The following is a 23,170-nucleotide window of genomic DNA, read 5'->3' as shown; positions in this document are numbered from 1 at the left end:
ATTAGTTTAAATACATATTTATCACATACCATTTATATTTATTATTCAAATCTTTGATTTGAATTTCTAATCATTACAACATAAAAATGAAATTGAACCTTATAAATTACTTTCTACGTGTTAAATACCAATAATACCATCATGCTTTGTAAATGCTCAACAAGGTCTTGATTGACGTTGAATTATCGCTTTCGCATCGCAAATCGCACTCTTATTTCCCATTGTTTTGGGAAGGTCCGCTTAGTAAATTTAATCTCTATTACCTTATCTAATCAAATAATGGTCTTTTGATCACGAAAAAATCGTGTAGATATACAAGTGTTACTAGATAATGTATTAGGTAGTCAATTCATCAAAGCGTAACGTCGCGAGTGGCTGGGTTAATTTATTGTTTTATGTTGGAATTTCGACAAATGTGATTCGGTGTCGCTATGGAGGATTATAAGTTTCTCTTTAAAGTGGTGCTAGTTGGTAATGCTGGTGTCGGGAAGACATGCCTGGTACGAAGGTTTACTCAAGGTCTATTTCCTCCCGGGCAAGGTGCTACGATTGGAGTGGATTTCATGATAAAAACTGTTGAAGTTGACGGCGAGAAAGTGAAGGTGAGGCTTAATTGCGATTTTGGACAATAATTGCGTCACTTGTATTGTTTAAGTAGGTGTTTTTTTTACGATTGTGTGCCATATGTTTGTTTCCATTTTAAGGCATAACATCTGCTAATAAGTCCTTGAAGTGTTCAGTATTATAACTTTGTAAATAATTACATCGTGAGTAGTAGTAAGATAAACTAAGAAGCTAAGCTACACTTAGTGTTTCTGTTGAGGAACTTGCTAAATCTCAAATACTAGCATTGTGATCTTAAAGTGATTGATATTATAAAATGGATAGGAGCATTGTCTCTTTATATTTTAATTAAACTTGATCAAAATAATCTATCAGGTACCATAGTAACCTTTTAAAGGTGAATGTTTTTCTTATAACATTAAATAGACAAATTTAATCTTAATTTTAAAATTAGGGTAAAAAGTTGGTGGACACCAGACTTGCCTTTGCTGTACAAAAGCAGTTTTATATCCTCAAGAATGTTAAAACTTCAAGTGGCATAGATAGATAGATAGATAGAATACTCTTTATTGGCATACCTTAGTAAAAAGATACAAGACAAATAAATATATAATTAAATATGTAGTTTTTGAGTTATTGGGTTTTGATTTTATTTAAATTAATCAAATTTGAAATTTAAATGACATTATCGTTCTGGACTCATAGGCCTACTCTTAGGGATAATTTTATCTGTACATACATCATTTTTTAGTTGTTGCAATTTTGATTTTCTCCATCAAATTTTAAGTTTAAATGACTTAATTGTCCACAATCCTGCTACTTGAATGGTTATAGATTACACATCCAAATACTGGTTGTGGACACTCAGATATTCCTGACCAATGTTACAGCTTCAAATATGGGACACAGCAGGGCAGGAGCGCTTCCGCTCCATCACACAGAGCTACTACCGGTCAGCGCATGCGCTCATACTTGTGTACGACATATCTTGCCAACCCACCTTTGACTGTTTACCGGATTGGCTGCGGGAAATCGAAGAATATGCCAATAATAAGGTGTTGAGGATATTAGTAGGTGAGTTGTCATACCCTCAGGGTTGTGTTGGTTAAGGCTCATGTCCTTTGAGTTCTCTGCTTTGAGATTTGACTCAGTTTTTCAGTCTAAACTCAAGTTCTTTTCAACTTGTTAGAAACTTGAGTCTTTCCATAGACTTGATTCCTTTTCAGATAACTCAAAATTTTTTTGTTTGCAAAATTTCGAAATGCATTGATTTAAGTAATATTCATGGATTACACACACAAATCATACAATAATGCCTAATTTCTTTACTGCTATTTAGGTAAAACCTATAAAATTATTTATGGACTCTTTATTCGAATGCTCGAGTTCATTTGAGTTGCTCTGAAAAATATTCTGCAGGCCTCAAGGGCTCTTTCATAAGTCAATGCAATACAACATTTACAGTGACCATTGACATACATATATCTAAGGATGGGCCTTACGGGCACTTAGAATGGTGCTAGTTCAGCAGTGTCACTCACGAATATGAGCCAATTGTAAAGTCTAATGCAACTAGTTGTGACCAATCGCGCGGGTGATGCGAACTCATCAACCAATCGCGTTGTGGCGTTAGACTGCACGATTGGCTCGAATTCGTGTGTGTGACACCGCTGTACTGGCCCCATTCTTATTGCCCGTTAGGCCCGTCATAAAAAATACATAGCGTCATTATAACCTATTTTGTCACTCTTGCATCTCCAAGCAATAAGAATCAGAGGGCCTACCAAAAAAGGCGTAATAAGAGTCACAGAGAAAGGTGTCTGCAATTTGCGAGTTTCGGTGTTTCAGACAGGCCCTCCGTTGCTGTTGCTAAGATCAAGACCTGAGCATGATGCAATATCTTACTTTAGTTTTTCATTATCACTTGTGTAAATAATTTGTTATGTTTGCACAAATGTTTACCTCCTTCTTGAACAGTGACTTTTAAAATATTGATTGCATTTATGCTTAGTGCAGAAACAACAGAAAAGTGCAGTGCTTCCGCACGCATAAATTAATTTTTATTTGCAATAAAGTATCATTAGTGTCATACATTACATTGTAAGTGTTACCAAACAAGTTTTCTACGTGACAGACACAATAACACTACCTGTTAGCTTTTTAACTGTTGATTAGACAGGAACTGTGTCAATGTTGATTTATTCAAGGATATGAGGAAAAACAATAGGATTGCTACAGGTATTGTTGTGTAGTAGTAGTAAGTTTGTATAATGTATAAGTAGCTATAACACAACATTGTTATTTGAATTTTAGAGCGCACTATTCGCCAAAAAACTGTCGTCAGTTTGGCGAAAAAAATATGTATACCTGCCTAAATAAAATAAAAAAACATGTAAAGCCGGGTCCAGTCGAGTGTAACGTGTAATGTAAGATTACGTGTAATATAGCGTCAACGTATGGACGGTACTGCGAGCTCCTTTGTGTTCGCGCTAAAAACCGACAGACAATGGATCAGGGGGCCTACCGCGAAAACCGATTTTGGCAAATTGCGGGGATCTTTCTCCTTTACTTTCACTAAGACCTAATTAGAGTGACAGAGAAAAATGCCCGCAATTGACGAACTTCGATTTTCGCGGTTATAGCCCAGGCACGAGCGTTACAAGTAATATTCGTAGTGCCGTCCACACTCTGAATTCCTGTTAGTCCTGCTGTGTTCCTCGACCTCTTTGAAATGAGTAAGGTGTCATTTAAAAAAAACCATTTTTTTTTCAAAATGATGCCTTACACGGGAAAACAGCGAGCGTTTGCATGCGAGCCCTTTTTGAAAACAATCGTTATAATGTGACTGTTCGTCGGCGTTTTCGACTAAAGTTCGGACTACGCAATATCCGTGAGTGTCCAAGCACAAATCAAACAATGGATAGTCAGATTTGAGGCTACTGGATCGACACTGAAATCTCGACGTCAAGGACGTGCACGGTGAAACAATGAAAAGGTCGAACCGATGAGAACGGATGCAAGGAACTCAACGCGTACACGAGCTACGGCTTTGGGGTTGTCCAGAACAACTTTACGACGCATTTTACGGCTTGATCGGCTACAGCCTTACAAAAACGTTAAATTTATGTTATTATCTCAAATTCTTACTTACTTGGCTTGCGCGATGACCTAAAATGAGTCTTGGCCTCCAACACAAGATCACGCCACTTTGCTCGGTCCAGAGCGGACTTGCGCCAGCTTTCGCTGACGCCGAGCTCACGGACATCTGCCTCCACTCTATCCGTCCAACAACATTTAGGATGACCAACAGGCCGGGGTCCAGTTGGTCGACCCAAGTAAGCCCTTTTGACTCTCAAATTCTAAATATACTTTTTATTTAAAAACTCACACATTTATGGATTATTTCAATTTTTTATAATGCATTTATCATTGGTTCACTCTGTACATATCTTTGAATTAGTAGAGGGTCATGTGTTGTGGTATGGAATAGGCACTGAACGCTGACTCAGCATAAATGCTGCGGAGACCACAGCGCTGATCTTCCATCAGAACCTTAACCGAATGAAGTAATTCTATTGGTTCATAACAAACATCCCTCGCAACGCGTCCTCGCACATGCCTATCTAGTGGAAACGCAGCTTTAACGCCCTACCTATATCTGTATCTTTAGGTTTTTAAATAAAAGTAAACAAACAATTTGTACATTTTCGGGTAGTTATAACATTTATTGGTTAACCAACCAAATACAAAACAGCCTGGATCTGTCACTGAACCCAACTTTAACCTACATTATTTGATAATGTAATGTTTTCATCTACCCTCACCTGGATTCAGGAGCGATTTGAGGGTAGAATTTGTTTACTATTATTTAAATACCAAAAGATACAGAGTATAAACTCAATACTGACATACTTAGATTAATGTATGACTGAAACAAGTGATATAGTAAACACCCCTATAATGGAACAGGCACCAGTAATGGGATGGTATAGACAAATCCTGTAAAACAAGTATTTACCATCAGTTTTTAATCGCTGGCAACATTTTACCATAAACAAGAGCCAAAAAGCTGCTTAAGTTTAATTTTTCATTGATATTTGTTAGTTTGAAAATTAATGGCGCCATACATCCCATGACTGGAGTAAAAAACCATAGTTTTAATTTGTTAGTAATATTGAAACCAATTGCAGTAGCTTTCATTCAATACATAGAAAATATAAAGGACGAATTGGACATTCAACTTTTAAAGCATAAAGCGGTAGAAATTTTACAGATGTCGGTGAAATATCAAATTTTCCCTTAAATGTCCCATGATTGGTGCCGTTAACATATTAGCGATTTACATAAAAGATTAGCTAACTAATCCGCTTTAAAGTCGTTATGAGAGTCCAGGTCGCATGATATAGTTGCGAGTGGCAATCGGATTATGCAATTGTGCTACAAAGACCGAATTAGATACAGAAAACTTTAGGTACTTGCTAAAATACTTGTAAAAGGTGTAACAAAAACAGAGGGGATCCGTTTTAGGGTATAGTCAGTATCGTGTTCTGAGTTCTGAGGAAAAAGAAGAAATATTTTTTTTTGTGCGAAATATGGTTGGCTTTTATATAGATAGAGGGTTAGCCAACTTAGGATGACCTACCCCATAAAAACATATTTATTTCTTCTACTTTTTCCTAATCAAACGACGCCGAATATGAACTTAAATGGATCCCCACTATTTTTGTTACAACCCTGTATTGATTTTACAGTTTAAACAGTTTTTACAGTTTAACTGAAACTGTAAATTAGATAGAGAAAACTGACTTGTGCAGGTATTTACTTGGCAAAATACTTAGATTGATTTTACATTTTGCCTCGCGTTATTTTTAGTCACTCGCAAGACACGTTTGGCAAACTCTCCTCCGGTGAACATTGGATGAGGATGCACGGCGCTCCGCTGAGCGAGCTGAGCACACAGCGGAGAGGGCTGCGGATATTTTACTTTGTTTTGTTAACTGACAAAGAACCTTGTGTTTTAGGTAACAAAACGGACCGTGAAGACCGCGAGATCCCGCGGCACATCGGCGAAGATTTCGCGCAGCGGCACGGAATGTACTTCCTGGAGACCTCGGCCAAAGAGGCCGACAATGTGGAGCGGCTGTTCATGGAGATAGCTGTGGAGCTCATGGAGGTAACAATATACAGTTGATTGTAACGAGGATTTCAAGCGGCACGGAATGTACTTCCTGGAGACCCTAGAGGCCGACAATGTGGAGCGGTTGTTTATGGAGATCGCTGTGGAGCTCATGGAGGTAACACTATATAGTTGATTGTAACAAGGATTTCAACTGTCAATGTGGAGCGGCGCTTCGTGGCGAAAAGTGGAACTTATGGAGGTGCGTTTAACCTGTAATTATAAACCAAATAAACAAATCCCATTCCCCCAATTTAATTTTGTTATTAGGAGATGATTTACGGTAAAGGTATTCCTAGACTCCATCCTAGCTAACTTTGTAGTACTTTGTACGGTCAATAGTAGTTTATGTGACTCCTACATAATAAAATGCCTAACTGTGTACAGTTACATACACTGTTTTACCTACACACATATTATAAACTTTCTATGAATTATTCACTAACCTATTAAGACACTAACACTAAGATATTTACCAGTCGCTTTTCGGTGAAGGAAAACATCGTGAGGAAACCGGACTGATCCCAACAAGGCCTAGTTTTACCCTCTGGGTTGGAAGGTCAGATGTTAGTCGCTTTCGTAAAAACTAGTGCCTACGCCAAATCTTGGGATTAGTTGTCAAGCGGACCCCAGGCTGGCAGGTGGCAATATGCCGGGACGCTAAGAAGAAGAGACCTTTCTAATGTTATTAGCAAACGAACTAAAATGTAAAAAATTGTAACTAATAATTATACAGGGTGACCTTAGCCATTGGACAAACCCTGAAATCCCACGTAGGTTTACTTCTCAGGATTGCTCTGACGTTAATATTTTTTTAATTAAATAAATAAAATAAATAAATAAATAAATAAATAAATATTATAGGACATTATTACACAAATTGACTAAGTCCCACAGTAAGCTCAATAAGGCTTGTGTTGAGGGTACTTAGACAACGATATATATAATATATAAATATTTATAAATACTTAAATACATAGAAAACACCCATGACTCAGGAACAAATATCCATGCTCATCACACGAATAAATGCCCTTACCAGGATTTGAACCCGGGACCATCAGCTTCGTAGGCAGGGTAACTACCCACTAGGCCAAGCCGGTCGTCAAACAACAAACAAAAAAGAGCAAAACAAACAAAACAAAAGATTAAAAATATTTTTTTCTACCAAAGTTATTTGCAATAATCGACAACAAAAAGAAACACTGGGTTAATCTACTGTGTTAATCGTGGGCAGTGTTTTTGACAATTTGATCGAAATATTTGATAACGATGACATTTTTCAAAAGTCAGTAGCTTATTAGTGTCATAAATAAAAAAGATAATCAAAAAGGTCGAAGAAGGTTCCATACTATTCTTTAAGGATATTACCTTAGGAGCTACTAACACATACAGGCTGCTCCAAAGTAAATAATAACCGGCCAAGAGCATGTCGGGCCACGCTCAGTGTAGGGTTCCGTAGTTATTCTTCCGTCACAATAAGCTAAACTGGAGCTTAAAGTATAGTAAATTGTTAACCAAAGGATGACACGGTACCTTTCACCCGAGTTAAACAAATAGGCAAATTTGCATAATCAGTACCTAATTAAAGTAAGTCTTTTTACTATGAAGGGAAAACTTTTTGCGATAACTCAAAAACAGCTAAACTGATCATGTCCGCTATAGTTTTCATTTAATGTCTTTCTTAAGCTCTACTTCCACGATTTTTTTCATATTTTTTGGACCTATGGTTCAAAAGTTAGAGGGGGGGGGGACACATTTTTTTTTCTTTCGGAGCGATTATCTCCGAATATATTCACTTTATCAAAAAATGTTTCTTGAAAACCCCTATTAGTTTTGAAAGACCTTTCGAACGATACCCCACACTCTAGGGTTGAAGCGAAAAAAAAAATTCACCCCCACTTTACGTGTAGGGGAGGTACCCTAAAAAAAATTAAATTTTTAGATTTTATTGTACGACTTTGTCGGCTTTATTGATTTATATATCCATGCCAAATTTCAGCTTTCTAGCACTAACGACAACGGAGCAAAGCCTCGGACAGACAGACAGACAGACAGACGGACATGGCGAAACTATAAGGGTTCCGTTTTATGCCATTTGGCTACGGAACCCTAAAAATGGTAATTTGTTAATTTCTTCGAAACCGCTACACCGGTTGTTATGATACTTTGTACACTGGTTCTAAATATCCTAATGCATATGTACATTTCGGCTTTGTCCAATAGCTAGGAACACACTATATTAGTGGGAAAGGCATAATATTAGTGTAAAGCGTCGTTTTATACGCTAACTAAAATCGTTCCAATAGCAAGGGAATAACTCAATTGCAGTGACCAAAGGTTAATCATGATCAATCGAATCAAACATCGATTCCCACTCGGTAATTTGATTTAGTCAATGTTCCAATGGGCAGGAAAATAAATTGTATGATTATTATTATTATTATTATTATTTAAACTTTATTGCACAAGTACAAGTATAACGTACAATAGGCGGACTTAATGCCTTGAGGCATTCTCTACCAGTCAACCACTGGGCCAAACAGAAATTTGCTAAGGTGGGTGCAGTGTGAAAAAAAATATTCCAAAATTAAATACTAAGTCTAATACTACTAAGCCAGTATACAAACTAATAGGTAATATATATAATACTTTTATAAACTACACAAATTATCATTATAAATACATATACAAATTAATTACATAATATACTATACAATATACATAAATATACTTCTGCATGTGTGCGGGGCAGGGGGGAAGAGGGGGGGGGGGGGGTCCCACTAGACAGTATCTAGCAGGTGCTTGTAGAGAATACGTTTGAAATTCAGCTTGTTTGCGGCTTGTCTAATCGTTAGAGGAAGCGCATTCCAAAGACGGATTGCTTGAACAGCGAAAGAAGACTTTAGGAAACCAGTATGGTGAGGGAGAACAGAGAGTTTAAGAGAACGGGCAGAGCGCAGCTCGCAGCCTGGGCGGGGGGTCATAAAGTTGAAGTTACATTTGAGATATTCTGGAGTGGAGGGCTCGAATAGGATAGAGAAAAGTGAGGAGAGTATTCGAAAGGAACGGCGCTGACGTATGGGAAGCCACTTGAGCTGGCGACGGTAGCTAGATATATGATCAAACTTTCGAATTCCAAAAATGAAGCGTATTCCATTGTTTACGAGTCGATCGAGTTTGTTGAGAGAATTTTGACACATGTTCGTTGTACACACATCAGCATAATCAATGAGCGGGAGGATGAGTGCTTGAACGAGCAATTTCTTTGTGCATACCGGAAGAAAATTTTTGAAACGGTAGAGTGTGCGTAAGGTACAAGTGACCTTCCGGCTCACTTCCGAAAGTTGCCCGTCCCATGAGAGATGCCTGTCAATGACTAAACCGAGGTCCTTCACTTGACTCGAAATAGGTATGACCGAGCCGTCAAAAATGATCGGTGCAACAGAAAGTGCATTCAACTTTAAGAGTTGCCATCGACTACCCAGAATGATGGCCTGGCACTTAGAAGGGTTGACAGAGATGCCAAAAGAACTAGACCAATCACTTATGTGATCCAGATCATCATTGATAGCCTCAATTGCGGAATTGACATCCGCTACCTCGGCTTGGGCGTATAATTGCAGATCGTCTGCATACAGGTGATGGTCGCATTTGAGTCCGTGTGTAATGAAATTAATAAACACCGAAAATAACAATGGAGAGAGAATACCACCTTGCGGTACTCCAGTGTTCAGATCACACCAATCAGACTGACACCTATCTCTACGGACAGCTTGGGAGCGACCGGACAGGTACGATTCAAACCATGCCATTGACTCTGATGAGAACCTGAGATGGGAAAGAGCAGCCAATAGAAGGTCATGGTCAACAACGTTAAAGGCATGATGTAAGCTAAATGTAATTTGTGTTCGATTTTTAAAATTAATGACTGTCAGAAGTCTGATGACTTGTCTCACGTGTCTCACTACGTCTGGAATTCGGACTTGAGAAAAATAATTTTTGGTAGTTTGGGTTCCATGCACAATGGACAGATCAATTTACTACTTTTTTTAAAAATGTGAATCGATCTTGATTTTCCTTAGGATCACATGTGTTAATTTCTTCTAACACCTTCACTCCAAAATGAACCTTAACGTCTAGAACATATGGTCCATCGACCACGGATATCATTTACGGTGACCTATTTCGCGGAGTGAATTTAATGTAATTTGGAGTTAAATATGGACAAATCAGTGAAGCAATTCTTGGAAACGCGGTTTCGCACACTAGAGATGGTAGAACCTGCAAGTAGAAGTTACAAACAACCACCGAGTATTAAACCGAAGTCATTTCATACAACGGCAAGCAACGATGATCTGCAATGCACCTTCTGCAAAGAGAAGCACCACATACATAATTGTAAGCAGTTTAGTAAGCTACCCATTGAAGAGAGATATAGCCACGTTCAAGGCAATAACTTGTGCTATAATTGTCTTACACCGAATCACACCGTGTTTAAATGCAAACAACACACAACACGTCAAATCTGCAAGAGGAAACACCACTCCTTATTACATAGAGAGAAGGAGCAAATAAGTGAAGATAAACAGGTTACAACTGCAACGAAAGAGGATCCGCCTGCACACACAAACGAAGAAAAGTGTGTCACCAAGGTCACAGCGCATGTGGCAAGCGGAGAACAGCCTGGTGAGAATATATGGTTAGCCACAGCACTGGTAGACGTCACATCGAGTTCAGGTCAGTCACACGTCTTCCGTGCTCTCATAGATCCAGGTTCAGAGGTGTCACTAGTAACATCAAGAGTCGTCGATTTATTAGGTTTAAAGAAAAACGAGATCGGCGGCGTCATGTTTGGTGTTGGTGAAGGTAATCGCACATCTCTTAAGCACTTAGTAGATTTACAGATTACGTCTAGATATGATACAAATTTCTCATTTAATGTAAACAATGCATATGTATTGAGGTCAATAACGCGTTGGTTGCCTGAAAGGGAAATTAGAGGCTATAATTGGCCACAGCTTAAGGATATACAACTGGCTGACCCCACCTTCAACGTACCGGGTAGGATAGATATTTTACTTAGTGCGAAAATCTATGCTAAGATAATAGATAGTGGTTTGATTAGGGGGCCAGGTGACGTAATCGCGCAGCACACTCGTCTCGGGTGGATCTTGTCAGGTGATATTGAGGTCAATTCAAACAGGTCTCATTATGTCAGGAGCTTTCACATCACAAGACAGATCAAGGAAGAAGACAATCTACTAAGAAAATTCTGGGAATTGGAAATACAACTTTACACAACCAAGAAAGCTTGGTCTAAGGAGGAAGAAAGTTGTGAAGAAATCTCCAAAAATACAACAGTAAGAGATGAAACAGGTAAGTATGAAGACTATGAAGTACATCTGCCTCTGAAACAAACAAAACAAGAAACAATAAAGGTTTGCGGTGAAACAAAGCAACAAGCAACTATCAAGTTCCAACTACTAGAAAGGAAGTTCCAGAGAAATGGAAAACTAAAGGAAGAATTCACGAAAGTCACCAATGAATGTTTGAATTTAGGTCATATGAAGAAGGAAGAGAAGGAAGATGAAAGGGAAGGGATTTACCTAGCCCAACACCCTATCATTCGTGAGGACAAGGACGCCACAAGGGTACGGGCTGTATACGGTGCGTCGTTGAACGGATACAACGGTCGATCCTTAACTGACAGCATGCTCGTGGGGCCTACCTTGCAACCTGACTTACGCAGCCTCATCATTCGCTGGAGATGTCACAAAATCTGTGTGGTAGGCGATATAGTCAAGATGGATCGTCAAGTAAGAATGACAAACAACCATACCGATTTACAGCGAATAGTGTGGCAAGACGAAGCTTATGGCAACTTGGAAAGTAATCAGCTGTTAACAGTCACTTCTGGAACCGCCGCGGTACTTTGGTTAGCAGTACGAACGCTACATCAATTCGCTGATAATGAATCTGAAAGGCATTTACGAAGCGCGGCAGTTGGTAAGGACTTCGTCTACATGGAAGACTTGTTGACTGGCCATGCAGACTTATCTGAAAAGAAGGTAATATGCAATGAAGTTAACAAGTTATTAAAGAAAGGTGGCTTTCACATACAGAAATGTTTAAGCAACTCTGAAGAGTTGTTAAAGTACTTACAAGAGGTTAGTAACAGTAAAGAAACAGTGAACAGTCTGGAAATAAAGCAAGATAAGGTAATAAAAATACTTGGACTTACCTGGGACAGGAACGAAGACACCTTTAAAATAACGGTGAACTTACCGGAACTCAGGAATCCTGTAACAAAAAGGTTAGTTTTATCAGATGTGGCCAGTCTCTTCGATCCCTTAGGATGGCTAGCTCCAGTCGTCATAACAGCGAAAGTCTTGTTACAGAAATTATGGCTTTGCAACCATGGGTGGGATGAAGAACTGCCCGCTGAATTGGTTAATGAATGGGTTACTTACCGGGATGAGCTGAACGAACTGCAAATGATCGGAGTCCCACGGTGGATGAAAATCACAGCAGGCTGCAAGGATTTACAACTGCATGGGTTCCCTGACGCATCATTCGTTGTCGACGCTGCAATAGTTTATGCGAGAGTCGTGAGTAGGCCGAAATTAGAACTTTACGCCGCAGCCTTGTTTGCAGAGCTATTGCATGAGCTCTCAAACTTACTGAAGACGAGAGAAGAAGAAGGGAAAACCAAGACAAGTCGAGGAGATTATTTGACAGAAGCTGAAATGGAAAAAATAAAAATGAGATGTATAAGATACTACCAATATATTTTGGTATATGAAGATAAAATTAAACATCTGAAAAGGAAAGGTAAAAGTCAGGCAAAAAGTTCTTTAATCACACTGACCCCATACTTAGATGAACCTGGTCTGTTGAGGGTCGTTGGCGGCCTTAACAGCTCTTCCATAAAAGAACAAGCAAAGCAACATATCAAAAAACTAATGATAAAAGAGACTTCCGTAAGAACTTTGCACATAGAAATTCTGATTATAATGATATACATTCGAAGCATAATATGTTGGATTATCTGTTTAAAGGCAACTATCAGACAAGTTACACTCGGCTGCAGAACATGTATTCTGGAAGAGGCTACAGTTTCCGCTTACCACTACTTTACATATAAACCGCACGCTTGTATATCACCATCGTGATCTACAAACCTGAGTCCAAAAGGGTGGGCGTTCAGCCTTTAAAATACTTACATCCAATTACAGTTTAAAAGTAAATACCTATTTTTCAGGTAGCATCTCAATCAGACTTAGGTATAGTCGCGAATACCTAAGTAACTAAGGTTAAACGTTCATTACATAACCGCTTTCCCGTTGCGTATCTCAATACATGTGCATACTTACCTATAAACGTAACTTGTAATCATTGAGATGATTTAAGTGGTTATTTAACAAATAAACCACTCGTTATTATTTCGTCAACATCAAACATCATTTAAAAGACTTTATTATGTTAGAGTAAGATTTATACTCGAGTGTGTTCACTAGATTGTTTGTGAAAATTAAGATGTAACGAGTTTCCATGTTCGTACTTAATCATAAACATTATTTACTAAAAAGTTTGTTTAGCTAACATTAAGTTTTGTATTTAGTAACTAAAACAATCCATACAGTCCATTACAATTGAATCGTGTTAACCGTGTTAGCAAACAAAATGTTATTTTCTAAGATAAAATAAATTTATAGTCGTAAGTACGTAAAAAATGTTACATGTTACATGCCCTATGTCAGATCGCTTTTAATATTTGTGATATATTTGCTTATATTATTTTGTTAAATTGCTCAGTTTACATTATTTAGACGCGAAATGAACTAATTAGGAAACATTTACTATTGAAATTATACTTTAATTCTATGAATCTAAGGTTCAAAGCAGTTCATTCATAGTTGATAACATATGTTCATACACCTCTTAAATGTAAACGAGCACTTGGGTGATGGGATTTGTTTACTTCTTTTACATTATTAATTAGTTAGCACACATTTTGTGGGTACCTAGCTTGACTAGTTATGTAGTACGTAATTAGCACGAAGCTAACTTGTTCGTGATATAATAATATTTTCTACGGCCCGACCATAGATCGATATTGTGTTTCCAATGAATAAAATGTACCTACATTTTGTTAGATTAGATAATTACCGCCGATACAGTAGTTTAAATTGTATTGAGTAAGGAACTATTGTTTTTATGATTATTTGGTTTCATAGTTTGCATGTCGACTGTTAGTTGTTAACTTAATCGACTAGATTTTTATGCCCTATGTTTTTTCAGTTAAAGTTTACAATGTACTGGTGTTATTATGTGGGTTTAGGTCAACGAATATTTTCTTACTCATTCTAGAGCTTGGTTTAAAAACTGTTGTTTTTGGTGGGCGATATGTTAAGTCGAAATTTGATTAGCTATACGCACCTATACATGTATACCTATATGTACCTATGATGAGCCAACCCACCGCTGCATTTTTAGTTGCAATAAATAGTCATAAGCGTATGGACCTGTTTTAATTTCTTCTAACACCTTCACTCCAAAATGAACCTTAACGTCTAGAACAACATGTCTATATAGAACTCATGGTATTTAAGGAACACAAAGGTCAGAAATGAGAGTTCAAGTCTGACGCTCGCACTCGACGATTGAAACGCCTCTAACAAAATCATATTGTAATGTGATGTCACATTACATTAGTCTGTCCTAAATGTACGGAAGATCAATAAAATTGCTATTTTGGCCCTGAAATATTGCGTTTATGTATATAGTTGTCATAAAATTATTTTTTAAATAAAATGTAAGGAATCGAATGGTACCATTTTCTTTAAGAAAGTTAAAACATTTTTTTTAGACTGTAGCCTTGTATTTTTTATAATTTCAATGTCTTTTTAAATGCCATAATGGATGCCTCATTTTCTATCTATTTAACTAAATTTTGTTATAATATTTAATATGTGTCAAGTACCCAATTGTTGGTTGGCAGAGTCTTTATCAGACAAAGCAATTAGTGTATACCACTTTATTGCTCTCTCCCTTGAGTAGGGAACTACTCGTATGAAAGCTGATATGTCCACCTATATTTGTCCACTCAATAAAAATCAGATTTAAAAAAAAGAATACAGATCCTACTGTATGATCTGTATTCCTTTTTCTGTTTCCTACGCGTAAAGTAGTACAAAATTCTGTTGACGCAAATTTTAAATTCGACTGTTGACTGCCAGGTGTAAAGATTGTGTCTTCCTCTTTGCAATATTATATTCGTTTTAATACCTATTACCTATTTTGTTCGGGCTTAGTACATTTCAGTATTGAATTATACGGAACCACTTAATACCCTAGTCATACTGAAACGAAATTCCCCGTAACTTTTTACAACAGACTCCGTATTATTTCTCTTAAATACAATAATTGTAACCTCTTTCTCAATGATATGTTTTTTTCAGCAAGCGAAATGCAAGGAACTACCGAAGTACGACGGCAGCCTGGGGCCCATCAACGGTAAGACGACGTCCGTCGGCGACTCCTCTTGCTGCTCGCGCTCCTAAACTATACCCTATCTCCTTGCAATAAGATTTACATATTGTCAGTTAATTTTTAGTACTAACCTTGTAGACCTCAAGGTTTAATGTCGACGAAGTGTGACTTCTTCGGGCCCATCAATGGTATGACGTCCGTCGGCGACACTTACTGCTGCTCGCTCTCCTAAACTATATCTTATCTCCTTGCAATACGGCGTACGACAGGTCAATTGTGTTGATAATACTAAGAGTAACACAAATGACGCTTAGTAGCCCTTAATTCAATGCAATAAGGTTCAATGTCGACGAAGTATGACTGCTTAGGGTCCATCAATGTTCACGTTCACTCTGACGGGGTATCTGTGTATGTATGTATTACCTATCGGCTGTTGGTAGATCTTTACCCACGCAGAAGATTCTATTTTCATCCATTTTAGACAACTAGTTCGTGTTAGTGTTCCGCAGCGCCATCTATTGAACGGAAGTAGAGTTATTTTAAAGCACGTCTTAGCTCCATTTTTTTTGGGCGCTTAGTACTCTGGTTTAAATAACTCAACTTTCTTTCAATATATCAATAGATAACGCTGAATATTAGAGAAACGCGATTTTGTATAAATGCCACAGCCCCACAGCCAGATCTTAGATTTGATTACTTCATAGTATGCCATCATAGAATTAGTTAGGTTAGTTCATGATGTGGCCAATTACTTGAAATAATTCCTAAGACCTGGCTACGAAATAGTCACTCTTCGGGTGTGTGTGTGTGTGTGTGTGTGTGTGTGTGTGTTCGTGTATGTTCATCTGGAGTTGCAGGCGTACATAGGCTACGGAGACTGCTTACCATCAGGCGGGCCGTATGCTTGTTTGCCACCGACGTAGTATAAAAAAAAAACAATAATTCAAAGATAATTTAAAATGGAGGTGGATTGTCAAAGAAAACTTTGGAGCCACAGTTATTTTACGGCCAAAGATGGCGCCATCACTCAACACAATGCCGCCATACCATATTTAATATTTAACAAATCTAACACATATCAGTGAAACAATAAGGATCAAAGTCAAATGGCGTCCTAAAAGTTTTAATCATGAGTCGAAAGATGGCAGTAAATTGTCTGTGGCTACAAATTCTCTTTGATGAAATACACCATAAAGTGTAAAAGCGTCCTTGCTGGCGCTGTGGACACGAATTATCTATGATTTTACGCGTACAAGTAAGGGTTAAAGTTAAAGTACAGTCGTTTTGTGAAGATATTTTTAAGTTTTTCTAATTCGCAGATACCCCGGTCAGATCCGATCTATAATGTGGACGTCTTTTAGTGTCGTTACTGTGCAGTGGTATTATTGTAGCAGTATTGTCTTATGAAGATTGTTTTTTATACATTTACAGTATTTCTCTTTGAAATACATTTATTTTACTTTTTTATTGCTAGAAAATATCGTAATATGATAGAGAAGGTACATATATAATAATGCCTATACCTATAATAATAGGGTATAGTTTGAATGTAAAGAAAAAAATGCAATTTTTGTTTTATTATTTAAACTGTGATGGTTTTAAGAGAAATTAACTCTTATTAAGTTATTATGTTAACAAAAAAATATTATGATAACATTCATAAGTACTTCGGAGTGATTTTAAAAATCCACTTTATTGTTTATTAAATGCTATATTAGTTTATGTCTATTGCTTCATTCGGATAATCTTCATAATTCATTTGTTTTTTTTTAAGGATTCCCATTTTTAGAATTTCCCTAAAGCACCTAGAGTTTTTTTCTTAATCGAACAATGAATTATCAATTGATATTATTTTAATTATATGTCAATAACGATACCACGCAGGGTAGAATTTACAAGGAATTGATAAGACTTCGTTTAATAATAAGATGCTAAACCTTGTATTTATAATTTACTCGTATTTATCCCAAAAACTAAATTGACAGTTCAATTGCCCTTATTTTGTCTAATGACAGGTCGCATTTTGGTATTTATACCAAACCCACCCAGTTTGGTTTATAAAATTACTATGATTGGGTGGTCAATTGGCCAATCGAACTTTCATTTTTAGTACCGTTGTCCACTCTGTTAGTGTTAATGTCAACCCTTTTACCGCCCAAAGACCGCGGGTATAGCCCCATATCAACCTTTGTGCATTCCGACAAGGTTCACGATGACACGCCGCGCACGATAGGCGTGGCAATTGATGTGCCGATAAGAACTTTCTCGTATCTGAGAATCCCTTTCCGAAAAAAAAAACAACAACTTTCTCTTATTAGCATAAATAAGTTATGAATAATTTTCTTTTTTTTAATGGAATGACATTTACTTTTTTTAAGTTTATAACTTTTGCCTCAAATAATTTGGGCAATTTTGTGTTGTTTTACTCCTGGTCTTTTATCAATTAATATTATTTTTTATATTCCTATGAATATTGTCAAGTGTTTGATTTTAAGCTTCCATGGTATTATCTCCAGACCTCGGACAGGGTGAGCTGTTTTAAGAGTTTGCATAATATGGACATACCTACGTAGTCATTCAATGGCAGATGTGATGTAATTGAATAACGAATTAAATTATTCTATTTAGATCTTTACATAACTAGCAAAACAAATTAATTGTATAGCAAGCCTCTTTAAATGATAAGCATATTATTTTATAAGCTGGTCTTCGTCTGCTTCTGTCAGTCAGAAATTAGAAGACGTCATAGCTAGAAACCCAGACTTAGATCTGTTTAGGGACTATGCTGAAAAAATTTCGGAAGGAACAGATGTGGACGGTATTTTAATGTACAACTTCACTCCGCTCACTTCAGTGGAAGTAGAAAGGTCTTTTTCCATCTATAAGTGGATATTAAACTCAAGAAGAAGTGCGTTGAAAATTGAAAATCTAGAAAAAATTATAGTTCTTTATTACAATAACCAATAACAAAGAAAAATTTGAATAAATAAATAATACTTACTCGTTTTGTACATAATGCACTGTCATTTTTGTTTAATTATTAATATTATTATTCATGAATTCTTTTTAATATTTCATCTTGAGGCATATCTATATTAACATCTACACTTGACATTAATGACGTAAAAATGGCTCACTCTGTCCGAGGTCTGATTATCTCCTATACTAAGCGATTAACCAAAAGATTCATCGCTTTGGCGACGAAAGGGTAAAACTCTCAGAGAACGTTTCCGAGAAATTTCCGAGAACGTTTCCGATAGATTTCTCTGTTCTCGGGATAATTTCGAGAACGGCACATCGCTAGGCATCGCGTTCAAAGGGTTAAGACGTATTATAAAGTGTTTTAAAGTTTTAAGTGCTCGCAGTTATTAATACCACTGCAGGTGATCGTATTTTGAGCGAATATCGTCACGAAGCGAAGGTAAACGTAGTAATACAGGATAACTTATTACTCATATTTAAAGTTCATATTTGCTAAGAAATAGTGCAGGATAAAAATGAGTTGTACTAGTAGTATTTAAAAAGTAAAGCAGCACATATGGTGACTGCGAAACTTTATAATGAAAAGAAAATACTGATAAATAAGAGCGTACTCCGATCTTAAAGGTCGGCAACGAACTTGCAACGCCTCTAGTTTTACAGGTGTCCATGGGCAAGGATAATTGCTTTAGGCGACAAGGCTGATCGTTTTACTCCCGTTAAAAAATGTGGAGTTGATCCGTGATAGTCTATTGTCTGTAAGCACATTTATGTTTTGGGTCTTAACTTTTATTGAGCTAAGCAAATTTGAACTTTAACTATGGGGTATAAGATTTTTTTTGCTTATCACTACTAGGTTACTCCGTTACTCATGTTATATATGTCGGCGGCCGATCGTAATATCCGCAAAATCATGAAATTCCTAGGCATATCGTGATGTCATTGTCTCGTTCCCTGAGTTGACGGAGCCCCGCCAGGCGGGGCTTGTATTTCTGGACAGTTTGCCCTCCGGGCTGACGAATCTATCCTATCTATTGGTTTAATGTGACTACCGTCAAAACATTACAACGATCGGGCGGACATTACGATCGGCCGCATATGTATATATTATATAAACCATATTCTAGCTGCCGAGGTCATTCCAATTGCTTTTAAAATTAAGGTACAGTGTGGGTACAATGTCATAAACCAAAAGTTGTCTTAAATACTCTGCGGGCATCTTATAATCGTGCCTATCGCGCACGACAGGATATAATAACTCGCGGTGTCAGTAAGAGACATATGATATTTTTGTCATGTCACGCGCGATAAACACGATTATAATCTGCTTTTATAGATATAATTGGTATGTCAATTCAGTAGTGGTAGTGTAAGTTGCATATCAAATATTGTAGATTTGACCAAAATACATAGTCTTAGCTTCTTGTATGGCTGAAGGTATGATAGCTAATAATAATATGGTAGTAATTCGTTATTGCTCAATGAGCTCTCTATAAATTAATCTCATAGTAAAACGTCTAGTTGCTTCAGGGGTTTTTTTAATGGTTTCATAATGGTGATGGAGCTAAAGACAGCATTCATTTTCATCGGCCATCGCATCCCGGGCGATAGCTAGTAACGTGGTTAATGGCAATGATAATGAACCCTCGCGGACGTCAGCTGCCGTTCCGCCGGTAGATTGAAAAACGGCAGCCAAAAAAAATTGTCATCGTATCCCGATTGAAACTTTGTCAGATGATATGATAGACACGTCGCCCTTAATTACTTTACGAAGTTTCGCCCGTGATGCTTTAGGTCATGGGAATCTGAGCGCCTACCGCGAACCACGTTCGACGTGTTGCCTCTCTGTTGCACTTGTCAATTCGTACGTAAATGTGACAGGGATGCAACACGTCGAACGTGGTTGGCGGTAGGCCCTCTGTTATTATCCCGCGGTCTTATACTACCGATATTATGATATAATAAATGTTTTTGGCTGTGTTTACATGTGCTTTATATCAGTTAGATCTTTCTAACAAGAGGGTATTAGCTTGATCCGTCGTGTAAACACAGCCTTATATGATGACTTTTTTATCTGTGGTCAGACGGACCAATGACGGGCCGTTTGGAATGACGTTTACTAACATTTACAAAATATATCTGGAAATTAAATAAATTAATGAGCATTACAAGGTTTCAGGTTTGACTGATAATGTTAATTAATATAATGTAGATCCATTGCATAATAATTATTCATTATAAAAAGACAGTTTTACTTAAATAAATAGAATTCGTAGTGATGACCTGATGACATTGTACCAACACTGTAGAATAAAAAAAATGGTTGCAATTTTGTTTTAACATAAATAGTAATTATTTTGATATAAATAATTACTAGCTATGCTAGCGTGAACAAAACGCTTTGTTTAATTTATATTAGGATAAAATTCAGAGAGTGTACGTTTTTTTTTATTAAGGGGGGCTCAGTGAAAAATGTTGGGAACCCCTGGTTTAAACTAAGGATGCTAAGCACAAATAATTTTGTACATTGACCCGCCTGCCCCAATCTATCGCAAGCGCGATGATGCCGGCGGTCAATGCCACTGTGCGAGCGGGGCAGCAACATGATTATGCGCGTGTGATAATAGAGACAGGAAATCGCGGGTCAATGAACGAAATTCTTCCTGCTTAGTGTCCTTACTTTAGACATTGTGCTGAAATACTATTTTGTAGATTATGGTTATCGTTGAGGGTAAAGTGGATGTAATAGTGTTTATGATTATTAATACATAGTTCGCTTTACTAAAATCAATTAGTACATATTAGCAATTTCATTGTTTTTCAACAAACATGGGATACAGTAGAAAGTACTTGTTTTTGTTAGTTACAGCAGAGACGAGTGATTAATAAAAACTGCTAATCTTCTGACAAATAACTTGAAAAGCTTGTCTAGATGTTTAGATGACACTGTCTTTTCTTTTACAGCGCCATCTAGTGACACTCGCTGAGTGTTCTCAATAGTTTGATCGCGCAAAGCTTAACCCAGATGACGCTTAATCATAAAAAAAAACAGGTCATTAGATATATCAAATCCAAAGAAACAAACCACAGACTACAGTTTTTTTTTGGTTTTTTAACTGTAAGTAGTTTAAAATCTGTGGGTTTTAACCTCATTTTGCATGAAGATTAGCAGTCTGTGACTAGCATTTGGTTAGAGATATGTATGTGAAGGTTAATTACATTAAAAGGTGCGGATTTATATACATCGTACGTAGTTGTATATTTACTTTGTGCATTTGACAGTGATTACTAAGCTTTATAATAAATATACATGCTATGTTAGAAATCAACTGCAAGTAGTTGTTGTTATATTTGTAATTTGAGCATTTTTTTGGCGAGTTGGTATTTAAAATTTATCGAAGTATTATGACCAGTACACATATTGATCAAAAATGTACGCCAAAAGCACTAGGTTTGACTGGATAGCTACCTTAGATTGGCAAACTTTGTCGCCATATGTGTACTGGGTATTATATTTCACCTTTCAGGAGTATACTTGGATTACTTGGGGAATAAAAGTATTTTATTGTAATTATAATACATACTGGGCAAATGAACGGTTCCTATCGCATCTGTCTGACAGAGACATACCTGGTGGTTATGAGATATGAGCCCACGGAAGTTTACATCTTTAATCTTTCATTTTCTCAGTGTGTACATACATGTAGCCGGTCAAACAACTTTGCCAGTAGAAAAAGGCGCGAAATTAAACTCTTCTATGGGACGATAACCCTTCGCGCCTACATTTTTTAAATATGCCGCTTTTTTCTACTGACGGAAATGGCTTGACTGACTTTAGTAAAAATATTGGTTGTATTTTTTATTACTCGTTGGTGTTGCCACATTAAAACCGCCTTCTTATTTAAGCAACCATAAAAATAAGGACGCGTTTATGTGTTAAGTATGGCAAAAAGAACTTTTTCAGTAAAATAAGCGGCAAATTTGAAAACTGTGGGCGTGAAGGTTTGGTCTTAAATAGAAATTTCGAATTTTTCGCCTTTTCTACTGACAAAGTTGACTTGCCAGACTATAGATTAACTACGGCATTATAAGTTATAAGCCTTAACTTTTTCTATCATTTTGTATGGTTGTTTGTATAGCCGTGAAACTTATGAGAACTTATTTATTAGTATCAATGCCGCAAAGTGATTTAGACTATTTTAAAGCTTTAGAAATAGTTACGCTACAAAATAGTTTTTTTTGTGAATTGTTAACTTTAACCTAGGGTTACGGATATATTTAGTATAACTGATATTATGCTTGTTATGGGTGTCTATTTTGGGATTTTTTTTCATCACATAAACTTCTTTGTGCATTTACATGTGAGGTTGTTTTTAAATTGTATGCTTAATTGATGTTGAATATGTGCAATACGATTTTTTACGCTGGTAATATTGTTAATGAATGAATTAATGAATAATGTTTTATTGCTAAGCTAATACAGAGATGAGATATGAAAAAACATTACCCTCCTCCCTTTGGCAGTCGGGTAATAATAACTGCTAATCCAACAAATAGTATGTCTAGTTACGGACTACACAAATTTACCCGTAGGTGTCTGAGATTCTCATTTTATAGAAACAACACGTAGATAATAGCAGCATTAATAGCAGTCTTTATTTTTTATTTATCTCTGGTCATCAGTATGAAATTAGGACAGGAGTATAGTAGATGTGCTTCCTTATGATGATTTCTAACTGTGACAGCTTTTATGTAGAAATCAACTTAGAAAATGAAATACTTGACCGAATGAAATATATAGCCTTTTTATTAGAATTATTGGATCTGAAAATACCTATCTTGATGTTTCCTGATAATTATCATTGATTAAATTAAGTCACCAAAGAAAAGGAATTATTGTAATACTCGCAATTAATAAATAAATAATAAAATGATCACTTTGGATACAATTTTCTT

At 36.8% G+C, this 23,170-nt stretch overlaps 1 protein-coding gene across 1 annotated transcript; it reads left to right on the top strand.

Annotated features, from left to right (window-relative positions):
• The first annotated feature begins 119 nt into the window (after nucleotides 1-119).
• LOC133524733 (ras-related protein Rab-30) lies at nucleotides 120-23,163 on the top strand. The gene is made up of 4 exons (XM_061860878.1): nucleotides 120-602; nucleotides 1,455-1,638; nucleotides 5,586-5,737; nucleotides 15,205-23,163. Exons 1-4 carry the CDS (start codon nucleotides 432-434, stop codon nucleotides 15,304-15,306), a joined length of 609 nt encoding a protein of 202 aa, XP_061716862.1. The 5' UTR covers nucleotides 120-431; the 3' UTR covers nucleotides 15,307-23,163.
• Nucleotides 23,164-23,170: the final 7 nt, after the last annotated feature.

The sequence above is a fragment of the Cydia pomonella genome, chromosome 14, assembly GCF_033807575.1.
Source record: "Cydia pomonella isolate Wapato2018A chromosome 14, ilCydPomo1, whole genome shotgun sequence".
Lineage (NCBI taxonomy): Eukaryota > Metazoa > Arthropoda > Insecta > Lepidoptera > Tortricidae > Cydia > Cydia pomonella.
This window is presented reverse-complemented; position numbering and strand designations above follow the sequence as displayed.

Coding starts and splice junctions, on each gene's coding strand:
- LOC133524733 (XM_061860878.1), top strand. CDS start 432: ATGGAGGATTATAAGTTTCTCTTTAAAGTGGTGCTAGTTGGTAATGCT. Junction 1,639..5,585: donor GGTGTTGAGGATATTAGTAG/GTGAGTTGTCAT, acceptor CTTGTGTTTTAG/GTAACAAAACGGACCGTGAA. Junction 5,738..15,204: donor TAGCTGTGGAGCTCATGGAG/GTAACAATATAC, acceptor TGTTTTTTTCAG/CAAGCGAAATGCAAGGAACT.